The 14,134-nt window shown below is 36.9% G+C and overlaps 1 protein-coding gene across 2 annotated transcripts in view; it reads right to left on the reverse strand.

Moving 5' to 3' along the window:
- Positions 1–1,028: 1,028 nt before the first annotated feature.
- The window catches only part of LOC126161619 (uncharacterized), a 63,184-nt gene continuing 50,078 nt past the window's right edge, over positions 1,029–14,134 (reverse strand). For both annotated transcript variants that reach the window (XM_049917576.1, XM_049917575.1), the window contains one exon: positions 1,029–2,809. In XM_049917576.1, coding sequence (XP_049773533.1) covers positions 1,935–2,809 — 875 coding nt within the window. In that variant the 3' untranslated portion in view covers positions 1,029–1,934. The remainder of the gene's footprint in view (positions 2,810–14,134) is intronic.

The following is a 14,134-nucleotide window of genomic DNA, read 5'->3' on the forward strand; positions in this document are numbered from 1 at the left end:
TTTATAAGACTTGGCTTAACAATATTCCTGTAGCCCAGCATCCATGTCCCCCTCCCCTCCCCCCTGCATTTTTAACTCATATTGTTAACATTTCATATATCAGTGGCACTGACTATATTCTTATATGTGATTCTCTGTCTTTGAATTTTATTTTGTTTTGTTCCTTTTAGACTTTAGCTCTTCACCCAAATGAATGTAGATTCACTTAAAGTTGTTGATGGTGTATACATATTTATTGCAAAGATGATGGTGCACAGTGCCACTCCAAAGATAATTATGTATATTGTGAAGATATTTAACATTAATAGCCATGTAACTATGATGCTGTGTCATTTTAGTATTCAGTTGTTCTATTACTCATACTCTTTGATTTCACTATCATTACATTTTAAGGACAGATTAAAACAGTTTTAATCTGCCAGGAAGTTTCATATCAGCACACACTCCGCTGCAGAGTGAAAATCTCATTCTGGAAACATCCCCCAGGCTGTGGCTAAGCCATGTCTCCGCAGTATCCTTTGTTTCAGGAGTGCTAGTTCTGCAAGGTTCGCAGGAGAGCTTCTGTAAAATTTTGGAAGGTAGGAGACGAGATACTGGCAAAAGTAACACTGAGAGTACCGAGCGTGAGTCGTGCTTCGGTAGCTCAGATGGTAGACCACTTGCCCGCGAAAGGCAAAGGTCCTGAGTTCGAGTCTTGGTCGGGCACACAGTTTTAATCTGCCAGGAAGTTTCATATCAGCGCACACTCCGCTGCAGAGTGAAAATCTCATTCTGTGTTACTGTTTTACTGTTATGAACATACTGAAACCTGATTTCCCACTATCAAATAAGTTGATTTTTAATCTTTTGATGTGGTTCACCAAAATAATTTGTTTCTAAACAATTTCTTTCACTTTTCTGTAAAATCTTTATGAGTCCACATTATTCAGCTTCTGAAGCACAAAGTAACTCATGCCATCATGGTAAATAGGTCACCGCAGGATACAATGAGGTGGGAGTGGATTTAAACATGATAAATACAAAACTGATTAACTTAGATTGTTTTTATCAAAATATCATGGTTGATTACATACAATAATTATTCAAAAATCATTTCAGACTTTAAATAGAAATGACTGCATTAAACATAATATACAAAAAAATTAAATAAATTGTGACACTCGTTTCCACTGAATTACAAGATGTATTCATGAAAACTGCAAACACAGAAACTCACAGTACAAAGAAGAATACAGAAACCTTTTAAAATATTGTATAAAAATAATGATGAATGATTTATGATATACGTAACATCTGAAGTGAAACACCAATCATAAAAATTCAAGGAAACTGAATTAACACAAAGAGAATCAAGACAGTTAATGATACACCAATTGCTGACAACAAGAGTGTACTCAAAATACAAAATTTACAATAAGTGATGTGATTTTCAGAAACAACAACACGAGACAGAACATTTAAGAAAACACCCATCATATGACTCTTCATCAGCTGTGCAGTCAGGCACACTTAGTCTTGAACAATTGTCTACACTCTCAGCTCACTTAAAAAATACCTTGAATATTGAATAAAATTAAAAATTTACAATTTGACCACAACTCTTGGTAGCACATGGCACACTGGACACTGAGCACCAATTATGTACACAGGTACAAGGAACAGGAATAGAGGCACCTGGCCTTTTCTCTTACAATTTCACAGCACATAACGCAGCATCGTTACAAATGTCGTAAAACTACATTTCTCAGCTTACCCAGTTATAGCTATCATCAGCATTTACAGTAGAAAATGTTCTCATTTCAAGTGAAACATAAAATTTGAACTGAATACCTGATATAGATGGAAAAAAATGGTGCAAAGGAACAAGTGTCCTACTTACACCATTTTGCAAATGAGGTTATCATATTTTTTTCTCTCTCTTTCTGTAAGATTCCTTACTTTAAACTGTTTTTCTCAAGAGACTCTGACACTTTCGCAGCTTTCCGTGGAGGTAAGTTCACACTCGTTCTGCTAGTGTTGGCAGCTGTACGGTTTTCTGTCACAGCCATTATTGAGGTACGCCATGCACTTGTACTGGATGCACTACTTGTCTCAGTACTGGATACACTCCCACCCACTCTCACAAGAGTCATCTTTGGCACTCTGTCCACTGCTGAGTCATCAACTTGCTGCTGTGACTGAGACCTGACTACCTTCTTTGAGACTGTCACACCACTGCCCGAGGGGCCGTCATAGATGAAGTCATCACGTCGCACAAACATTCTCGTTCTTACAGGCTGCTTGCGCCGTTCGACACCTGATCGATTACTGCACTGGCTACTGCTATCACTGTGAACCACTACCATTTCTCCAGCCTGTTCTTCCTCAGGCAGTGTGACTCTCTCATCAGAACTACCTTCTGGAGCATCCTCTGGACACTCTGAATTTTCTTGTGGGCCATCTTCTGGAAGGTCATCCAGACTGCCATCTCTATCTCCTCGTGGACTGCCCACTCTATCACGTTCTGGCATGCCCTCCTGGCCATTTCCTGTGCTACCTTCCATACTGTCTTCTCTGCTGTCTTGAGAATCATCATCTGGGCTGTCTGGACTACTTCGAAAGCCATTTGAAACAGCTAACTGTGGCTCCATTTGGCTGGCAGATGCTGAACCAAATATCACTTCCATCACCATCCGACGTAATGCATTCTTCTTTGAATCTGTACTTGCTGTACTCCCTGGACTCCTTGGTACATCACTGTCATTTTCAAAATCTGATCTTGAATAATCTGTTTCTGGTTGATCTTCCTGATCTCTGTCTTCTTCTCTGTCTGTAAAAATCACAACTTATTACTTAGTGCTTCACCACAACAGGTGAGTACTGTCACACAATAAAAGCAATTAACAATCATACTGATATCAAGAATTATTACACAAATCTTTGGTTAGCTACAGAAATGCCACCAGCACAAGAATAATTCAAATAAATATTGATAGGTCAACATGGGCTACTGCAAGAACGAAATTAATTTAGAAAATACCACCACTTGGTGATATCTTAATGACTGTGATGGTTGCTGGTCTACAGCACTACATTTAAATTTCATAATGCAGAACTTTACAGTTATTGGTTTCTCTAATACATTCAAATCAAATATCTATTGTAAAACATTAGTCCTCAAGGAAAATTTATATCAGAAGACCTCTCTCTGTTTTCAAATTCAAAGCTTTTAACAAGCTTTTCATGTAAACAAGATTAATGAGAGTAGTATAACTTTCCAAATTTTATGGCCAGCTAACAATATGCGGTTTAACGTATTCTTGAAGGAACTTCAATACTAAAAGAAGAAAACATATTAACAACAACTGTTTAGAATGCTCCCAACTTGAATACACATTAATACTTTTGTAAAGTGCTCTCAGAACATGCAGATTATGTGCAACCCACGATGGGGCACAAGAGAAGCTCCTGGATACTAAGTTCACTGCAGTTTTCATCTTTTGAGGTGTCACTGTAAAAATGATGTTTCTAAATAATTTGCATTATATCTAGTGCACCTCTCCATGCCATAAAGCCTGTCATAAAATTACTCCAAGTGTTTCCTGCCAGCTGAGTACATTCATCAACCATATCATGCCTTCAGGAACTCTTCATCTGTAAGAGATCAATATTCTTTAAACAATGGAAAATTCAGGATAGAATGTAACAATACCAGAGAAGGAAAGTTGCTACTCACCATATAGTGGAGATGCTGAGTTGCGATAGGCACAATAAAACACAGCTGCACTCTCAGAGAGCTGAAACTCTCTCTGAGATTGAGACAAAGGCTTAATGGCCGAAAGCTATGAGTGTTTGAATCTTTTTATTGTCCCTATAGCAACTCGGCATCTCCACTGTATGGTGAGCAGCAACTTTTAATTAGTTTCGTAAATGAGGCATAAATGCATATGGAAAGTCAGAGCTACACAGTGGATATTCAGTAATTTTGAAACTTACTGCCTCTAGATCTTGGAGTCATGAAAGAGATACTTGTTAGTTTTGCTCAAGCATATCTCAATGTCCATGGATCATACTGGTCAGTCAGCATCCAGACCACCAACCAAGATCAGAGGTGTGATGATGATAAGGCTTTTTTAGGATTGTTACTGATTTGCATCACGTGGTAGTAAATGTACTGCCTGGTATATTTTTTCCTGCCTGCACAGTTCCCAAACCAGAATATTGAACTTCTTCAGTGCCCACATGCAAAACTATGTACATAAGGGAAGCTTTATAATAGGTGCAATGTAGCAATTGTATCTGCAAGTTTTGGTTCTTGCCTCCTAAATGAGGTTGAATAGGAAGTAGTGAGTTGTAGTCTTTCTTTCTTTCGTACACACTTTGTTAAACTTATTTGTGAACTACTCCTCCTCCTCTATGTTAATATGCCACTTAGGCTAAATATAGTGTGATTATCATAACAATTCAACTTACAGTTATGAATATGATATTTGTCATTCATAGGCAACCCTGATATACTTCCCACCTACTTTCTAATCTGCACACATCTATATCATGTGATTGAAATATTTGTTGTTACACTGTAGATTGTTGCAAGATAGCAGTCTGAATCAGGAAAATCACTTTTTTTATTCTTTTAACTTAGTTAAGAATGCTGCAATTCCATACAAAGATTTTTTAAACAAATAATAGTAAAGTAAAACAAATTTTCTTGTTATAGTGTTATAGTTACACATTTAGAAGCTTATTTGAAGCAACAACATTACATTTCATAGAGTGGCTATACATCCACCACGTCTGAAGCAAATTGAATTCCTGTCTGCAATTTTATCGGTAGTCAGGGGTGTTGTCCTCTGTGTCGCACACCCTTGAAATTGCCTTTGACTAACTTAAAATAGCTCGTCAGCTTAATTTTTTCTAAAAAAAACCAGTAAAATCAGTGATTTTGTGTATAGCAGCAGCAACAAGGAAAGTTTTAGTCAAAAGATTTCAGTCAAAATGAGGATCAATTTTTCACTGTGATAAAACTTCAAGAGAACTCGAAACATCCACTGTTCTCGTTGCTCACAAACTGAATATAAATCAATGAATTTTGAGCAAGTGCCACCAGGAGATTATAGAGTAAACTTTGAAATGTGTTGTGTTTGACTAATAGACAGGCACAAAAATTCTGTATTTCTGTTTGTATTTTAAGGAAACTTTAAGCTTCAAACACCAGTGCACTATGTGTTACAAATAGTTAACACAAGTTATTCAGTAATAACAATGACATGCAATACAGTAAAACAATTTATTTACATTTCATTTTCACAATGTTTTACTGGCATTTCTTTTTTATTGGTATTTTGATTTTACAGAGTTTTCATTTACACCTATTTTTGCAAATATTTCACTAAGTTTTATCAGTTGTTGTAAAAGATGATCACGTTTACAAATAAGGAATTTCTGATTAATTGGAGTTAAGTATTCTTAGGTGAGATAATTTCAGAAGCTTTCAAGTAACTGTAGCCTTTTTGAGCCATCAGTCTTCTGATTGGTTTGGTGTGGCCTGCCACAAATTCCTCTCCTGTGTCTCAGCAGAATAAAAATGTAGTGCTCAATAAAAATGTAGGGCGAGCACTAATTTTCTTATTTGCTGAGAATACCTTGCTTTGGCAGTAGCTTGATATTCCAAAACCTACTTCAACAGATCCATTACAGTTTCACTATTTAACATACTAGCAACAGAATTACATAGCTTAAAAATAAATAAACAAACAAACCAGCAACTTATGTTTCTTTTATATCACACATTAAATTGCTTTATATGCTTCTTCAGTAGCACATTGTATGCTTGTATTCAGTCATATTGTGCTTTCAGCTTTTTTTTTTTTATTTTTTTATTTTTTTATTTGGAAGATCATAACTCATCATAAGCAGGTATACAAGACACCAAAAGAATGAAATTCCATCGTAAGATTATAATAATAGTTTTAGTGCATAAAAAACAGAAATTATCACGATCCTTCAGTGTCTGCAGACTTAACCAAAGCCACGAGTTGATAAGCCTCATTTTAACCCCTTTGACTCCTCTTAATGTTCTGACCATCGTGGAAATGGTGGCAGAGTTAACATTAGTTGCTGCAAGGAGCCCTCTAACTCTATGAAATTTTAACTTGTTGATCCAAAGTAACAACATGTTCTAAGCACCTGCTCTACTTTTAGGCAACTTAAATTGAAGGCCGATCTTCCAATCTCATTTGTTGCACTGAATGTTAGTATTAACCAACTGAACTTTAAGGGAAATAATTATTATTTTTGTTATCACTTATACTAAAGGAGGACTTTACCTAAAAGTTTAGCTAGTTAATGTCCATTTCTACATGCCTGCTTGCTGTTCAACAACTCTTCTATTCAGTGAGCAGTAATCGTCCTTCATATACATACTTACTTTGAGGGAAAGTGACTGAGATGAATCTGTGTTAGAGTATAGCCAGCTAAAGCGAAAAATACCCATTCTGGCATTCTGTTTCCATAAGAAAAAGTGGTTCAGTTTAGAATGCTTTCTGCTATAGTGTCAAAGTTTTATTTTAGAAGCATACACCTGTGCTGAGATCAGGTTATTCTTCACTACATTCTTTTCCTAAATGATGCCAGTCACACTTGGTAAGCAAGCAAACCTGTGTGGAGTGTGGAAAAGTAAGGGTGTGAAGCACTGAGTCAATCCATGTGATGCAGCTGGAGTGTTAAAACAGAAGAGCATAATCTTTAAAGGTCAAATATGTGCATTCAAGTCCTGGTATTGTAAAGCATTACAATACAAAGAAATGAACTTCCTGGGAAGTTCACAACCAAACAGGTCTTGTAGCAGCCTACTAAGGCACTGGTCTGGTAAAAGCTTGATTTACTGATAGAAGGCAGACTCTGAAGACGGGTAAATACCTGCCAATACTTTCTGTGACAATTCCTTGCAGCGCTATTTCTCTACAGGAGAGAACAGAATTTCAGTTGACTACCAGTAAAAATTCTGCTGCACCAAGCTGCTCTCCTAGATGTGTTCAGTGCCTTGAACTCCTCGTCTAGTTAGAAGCTATTCTTTTGCAAAGAGCTGAATATCTACATTCAGGAAATTGTTGGCAGCATTATACTCAGTTTTTGTGAAAAACATTTTTTATTTTAATAGCTGGCAATTGCATATTTTACACAAATGATGTGTTTCACATTTATACAGTCCATCTTGAGATTTTGAAGTAACTCACTGTGTAGGAAATAAACAACATTCAAATTGTTAAAATAAATTAAGAGCATCATGTGAGTTAGTGAGTCATAAATCTGTGTGTATATTATATGCAAATCTGAAAACGTCATTTGTATAAAGTTTTAGATCCCTGACTGTTTAAATAAAACTGTTATTCACACAGTGGTCGCCCTTCACTGACATAAAAAAACCTTACTCTTGTAAAATGTTTTTGTTCATACTAAGGTTAGAAAGAATCCTGCAGTGTTTGATAAAGTCACGTACCACACTGTTACAATTTAACATGTCAGCAACAGAATGAAGATGTGTCCTTTAAAGATGAGAAATGAGCAGCTTCATCAAATATCCACCCTGTCAATTATTTTATACGACTGATAGCTTGTGAGGAATTAATCAGATGAAGTTATAGGCAAACCTCTTCTGAAGACTGAGCTATAGGCAAGCCTCTTGAGAAGATCAAGTTATGGGCAAATCTGTTCAGAAGATGATTATGTTATATATGCCTAGATTTTCCATCATTCTAGATATACAATCTACTAGTAACACTAAAATAAATAGGTTCTTGCATGGAATCACTGTTTGCAGGTGGGACGTCTATAATGCTTAGACTGGTTTCAAAATCACCACAGGTGTTATGTAGTTGTGACAATCAAAGTAGCAGCTGGAAAATGGCTAACTATAATCAGCAATGACTACATGCTTTGTGGGCTGGCCACTATGAAGTGCCCTCTCCATTTTGTTTTAGGTAAAGTATGAGTTGAACACATGCACATGCACCCTCCCCCTCTCCTCTCCTGCTCCCGCCCCCCGTCCTCACACACACGCACACACACACACACACACACACACACACACACAACAATAACAACACTTGCAGTTTTCCTGACTGCTTGCCAGGAAAACAAAACAGCTTTTTTGTGAGCTGTCACTGTAGAGCAAAAATGGTGACTTAACTATGACTATGGCTATTCAGATGGTTTTCTGGTACCTTCAACCAAGAGTCATACAAATTTTTTCCTTGGGAGATAGAGTCCAAAGCACAGTGTCAGTTGTATTTCTTCAAATATACGAAATATCACTAAGCATATGAACTTTTGGAACAAATCCCAAACATTAAGACAAGACTGAATAATACACTTTTTAATTTCTTAACCGCATCATATGCACATTTAGTTATTTTGATAATATATGAATGTACAACAACAATTCAATTAAAATTAACAAGATGGATGGTACCTTATGACAATGTAAATTGCCCTACCCCAAAAGATATTTTCTGTGACTATACATATTTTAGCCTGCAGAAATGATTTTTAGTAGGTGTGATACAAACAATCCATATTTTAATTTCAAAATCAATTGTCACGCACATTAAGTTTCACTTGTAAAAGCACCACTGTGAGAGCACAATTTTTTTGTAATTGACACCATTAGAATTGTTCAGTTGTCCACCTGTGCAAAGTTTACCCTGTCTACCCTGTTTTATTTGTTAACAACCACAAACACAAGTAGGATTTTTATAAGATAGTGTGAAATTGGCTTTTTGGAAACTGATTTAATTTTACAGTGTCTGTTTCTTCAGACATGCATGTCTGAAAAAACAGACATTGTAAAATGAAATCAATATTACAAGCCTCAATGTGCAAAAATAATGATAATAACATTGATCTTTATTACTTGTAGTCTCATTCTCCCTGTGCAGAAATCACGTAATGTACAAGCATTAGGGAATGTTGACATTGTGGGTAGCTTATGGAGGTTTGGGTTTGTCCAAGGAGCATGCTAGGATAGCTAGAGTGGTTAAAGTGACTGCTCACAGTAAGTGAAAAATCTGTTTTCAAGTCCTGGTCCAGTATGAATACTCATGTGTCACTAATAGGTAGTTTATCTATACCCAATACAGCTGATCATACAGACTTCACCATCAGTGAATAAATTTCATAATATTTACTATTTATTTATGTCTCAAGAAACAGACATTGCATAATTAAATCAATGCTACAAGCCTTGTTGGCAAAAACAATGATAATAACATTGATCTCAATTTCTTGTAGCCTCACTCTCCCTGTGTGGGAATCACATGATATGTGAGCATTAGGAGATGCTGATATTGTTTGTGGCATATGGGAGTTTGGGTCAGTCAAGGGAGTGAGCTTGGGTAGCCAAAGTGGTAAAGGTGATCACTCACGATAAGTGGGAAATTCAGATTCAAGTTCTGCTCCAGCACAAATTTTCATGTGTAGGTAGTTTACATACATCTAATACAGCTTCGGAAAAAAAATTTGTCATCAACGAATAAATTTCATGTTTTTCTGAGACTCTTGGCACACACCAAATGATTTCGCAGAGGTTTCTAGGTTACTCTAAGTGACAGAAGGTTTTCCATGTCAAAGAATCTTTTTAAGAATGTTAATTTTTGAGCACCAGCTGATCATTTTTACATGTAATGTTGAATTACCGAAAGGCTAAATGTTTGTCTTGGGAAAAGGATGAGAATTAAGGTTTATTGCATTGCTGCTGTTATGGTCATTAAAGGTAGAACGCTAGATGAAGAGGACAAGGATGGGAAAGGAAATTGGCCACGTCCATTTCAAAAGAACAATCTTAGCATTCACCTTCATAAATGCGCAGAAACCATGGAAAGCCAAAATCCGGATGGCCAGGTGGGGATTAAAATCTACTCCTCCCAAATATGTGTCCACAGGAAAAGAGAGGTGGCAGGGGAAGAAAAAAGGTCAATTGGGGACACAGATGAAACCAAACTTAAAGATGATGTTCTTGCTAAGAACTTTTTGAATTATTTGTGATATTCATGGAAATAATAACTGACCAAAACTGTGTTTGTATAGTGCAGTTTCATCTAGGATTTCAACCAGTACAATGCTCTTAGTGTAATTAATCAGCTGCTGCTCAAAGCACATTAGACATACCGTATATGATATAACATATCACGTTTTGGAATGGGGTGTTATTTTCAATTGCTATCTCACTCAATAAGTTTGTAGCTAAGAAGTGTGGAGTCAGACACTAAGTTTTATGGTATGCACTTGGCAGGTTGTGTTTTGTAGGGTGTAGATATGATAGTACAAGGCATGTTTAAAAAGTAAATGCACTAATTCTTTATATATATTTTTAGAAAGAGTGTATCATAAAAATATATATGATATCATTGACAAACTTGTTGGCTATTTTTCCACATAGATGCCATTCTGTTCAGTGGATGTGGTGAGCCATGGCGCAAGGTTCTTTAGCCCTCCTCGAACAACTCTCCCACCAACTACTTCCCCCAGTTCAGAACCTCATTCTGCACATGCTCATCATTGAAAATTTAATTTCCACTCATGTGTGCCTACAGGAAGGTGAAAAGATAATAATCACAAGGTGCCATGTCAAGGAAAAGGACGAGTGGTTCGAAATATCCCAACCAAAAGACCATAATGTGAAGGTGCCACGTCAAGGAATGGGGGGGGGGGTTACAAAAAAATTCCAGCCATGTGAATCCAAGGGTTCCCTGGTGGCTAAAGCTGTGTGAAGATGGGTGTTGTGGTGCAACAAGCACACTCCTCTCATCAGCATTCTCCTCCTCTTGTTTTGAATGCTCCTTTAGAGATTTTTTCAGGCTCTCAGAAGATGGTTGTGTATTGACGGTCTCTGCCTGTAGCTGAAATTTGACCAAAATGATGCCCTATTGTCCCAAAACACTGAGGCTATCACAGTGACTACTTTTTTTCAGGCATTTAATGAGCCACCCAGGTTTCATCTACAGTCGCAGCAGAGCTTAGAATATCCTTGCCTTATAATTCAAGTCGCTCAAGGAACTTGTGGGTGCTACTGATCTGATTTTTCTTGTGCTGCTCTGTCAACTGTTTTGGAATCCACCTTGTGCACAGTTTCCAGTAACCCAGTGTTTATGTGAGTGTCTCATATAAGACTTGTGGAAACATTGTAGAAATTTCATCCACTGTCACTCGGCAGTCTTCACAGTCAGTTTCCTCAATTTTTTGCACCTGCTCATCAGTCAAATGGGAAGGCCTTCCACTCCTCTGTTCATTACAAACATTTGTTCTGCCTCCACTAAACTCGCAACAGCCACTTAAAACCACTTGTTCTGTTCATAACACCTCTGCCATGAATCACTTTGCTTTGTGAAAAAATTTCAATAGGTGTTATACTTTGCATGAGTAGGAAGCATCTTTCACGCAACTGAACACTACAATGTGAGTTTACACACTACCATGTTCCTGTGATGCTCGATCTGGCCAGCAGATCTTTCATTACCACTTAGTGTTGCCAACCCTCAACAAACAAAAGACCACAGCTCTTTATCATCACACTGCACTTACTTTCTGAATGTGCCTCGTAGTTTTCGGCAGTTCTGCTTTTTGAATGTTAGAGTCACAGAGAGACTGGTGGCGCTACAATTCACTTATTAGAGGGAATGGGAAGTCACAAAGACAATTCTGTTTATAAGCAGTTTATGTGGGATGTGCCTCTGGAGATACTCTGTGTGTTTTACTTTAAATGTACAGGTTTTCTAGGCACCGACCTTGTTTTGGCTTGATGAAAGAACGGACTTGGCTGGATCCGATGAGTGACATAACGTGTTTTGTTTGTACGAAAACTAAAATTGTGAGACTGTGTACTCTAATACTTTTACGTGTTATTCTGTGACTTGACTCTCCAAGGATTTGAGGATGTTGATTGACAACAATTACTGATTATTTGAAGATGCCAGGTAATGAATATTTCTGATCCTATGGTAAAATAAGAAGTTTTTTTGTGAAATCTGATAGTAGTACGACAAATTGTTAGTGCAAAAGTTGGTTAAAATGCGCCTGGTGACCTTTATTAAAGCAATTTGATGAGCATAATAGAGAAATGAGTCAATACAGGTTAGTTACTGACATATTTTGACATTTTTTGTTACAATTATGATGATGGATAGTGGAACTGCATGTGTCATACTTTGTTGGGAAGACATGGAGAAGGCAGCTAGAATTCTTCTTTGACCTTTCAGAGGTAAGAAAAATTAAAAGTTGCTTTTCAGGAGGAACTGCTCAAATACTTGGTCAGTATTATCACTTCTGTGTTACTTGGAAATCAGGTTGCAGAAAAAATTTCTGAATCATTGATCACTATTCTCAGCACCTTAGAAACTCAGTTTCACCTAAATAGGTTGAGTAGAAACATATCTACAACTCACATGATGCAATTCAAACCCAAACAGTCAAAATGTGAGCAGATTAAGATTATCCACTGAAACCAAGATATAGAATAAACTTACTCAGTAAATTTTTAGCATTAAATTTGGCTAAAAATGTGAGCTGTGCGGCACACATTGAGTTTGCAATGCAAATATTATCAACCGCCACAGTCATGAACACATGAAAAGTAGCATATACAAGTTTCTCTGAATCTGCTCTTAGGTAATGTATTGTTTTATGGGGAAAACTAAGCTAACATACTGTTGATACTAAAGATGCAGAAAAAAATGTTCACAATATGTGCACTGTGGATCATAAAGCTCATTGGTCATTGTTTAGAAAACTATAAATATTAACTCTCTCAGCCTTATAAATTTATGAGCCTTCTCTTTTTTTTTTTTTTTTTTTTTTTTTTTTTTGTGTGCCAAACGGAAATTATTTTTCTACATGTACATGGGAATGAAGTCAGAATCAAAATGTTTGATTCTGACTTACTACGTATGTACATGTTGACTGTGACAGTCATCTACCATGACTCTGTAAACGATGTATTGCCACTGTGACGTTCATTATTAAGATCAAGCACTTTCAGTGCTTTGTTCGAAACTGGTCACCATAAACATATATACTGCAGCTGTGACAGATTTGTTAATAAACACTTCATGAAACATGTAACATGCCAATTAAACATTCATTTGTGTGGCCATCATGTCCGTAGTTGCTTTACAATTCTTGAGGGTATTATTGTACTGTTGTTGAAACTACAAAAACGCGTGGTCCTTCCCCCCCCCCTCCCCCCCCCCCCAAAGACGTGTTCCGCTGTCTTGAGGTAAAGCATCATCATTGTAGGTGATTTTCACTTTATTCTCACTTACATTGGGAAATGCCATTTGCTAGCACATCGTTTTCTTCTTTAGACACTGATAGTTATCTAATTTTTTGTTGTTCTGCAGTACGATGCATTTCTTATATGGTTTTCACAGCACACTTATTCACATATCACTGTTTTTTGTTTGGTTTTATAGAACAAACAAAAAACAAGGTGTGCAAAAAAGTATGCTGTGAAAACTGTAAGAAATGTGTAGTGCTGCAGAAAACTAAACATTAGACAACTATCAGTGTCTAAAGAAGAAAAACGTCAACAATGTGCTAACAGATGGAATTTCTCAACATAAGCAAAATCAAGCGAAAATCACCACCAATGATGATGCTACCTCAATAAAGTGAAATGTGTCTGGTGAAAAAAAGGACACGCATTTAGTAGTTGCAATGACAGAACAAAAATACCCTCAAGACCTGTCCATAAGTCATACAAAAAAGAAATAAAGGCCTGTGGTAAAAATATCCGATTTTCAGGCAACTACACAAAAACTGATTCACCACTGAGCTTTTATATACAAGGGGGTACCCAAAAGAAACCAAACTAAGTTTTTGGTGAGCAGAGCTTTTGTAGTACTGCGTTTTGCCACTAAGATCACATAGAGAAACATTCCAGAGTCAGTCCCGACATAGTTTACAGTGACAACTGTTTTGTGTTTTTTTTTTTCCTTTCTCCCCCTTGCAACAGCTGTGCATGAACAATGTGCAGTGATGAAATTCCGCTTTTTGCTTGGAAAAAGTGGAACAGAAACAAGGATGATGCTAAGGGGAAACCTAAAGTGGCTTTCCTGTTTCAAAAATGGTGAAATGTTGGAATTTCAGTTGATGACAAACC

Source organism: Schistocerca cancellata, chromosome 2 (assembly GCF_023864275.1).
Source record: "Schistocerca cancellata isolate TAMUIC-IGC-003103 chromosome 2, iqSchCanc2.1, whole genome shotgun sequence".
Taxonomy (NCBI): Eukaryota; Metazoa; Arthropoda; class Insecta; order Orthoptera; family Acrididae; genus Schistocerca; species Schistocerca cancellata.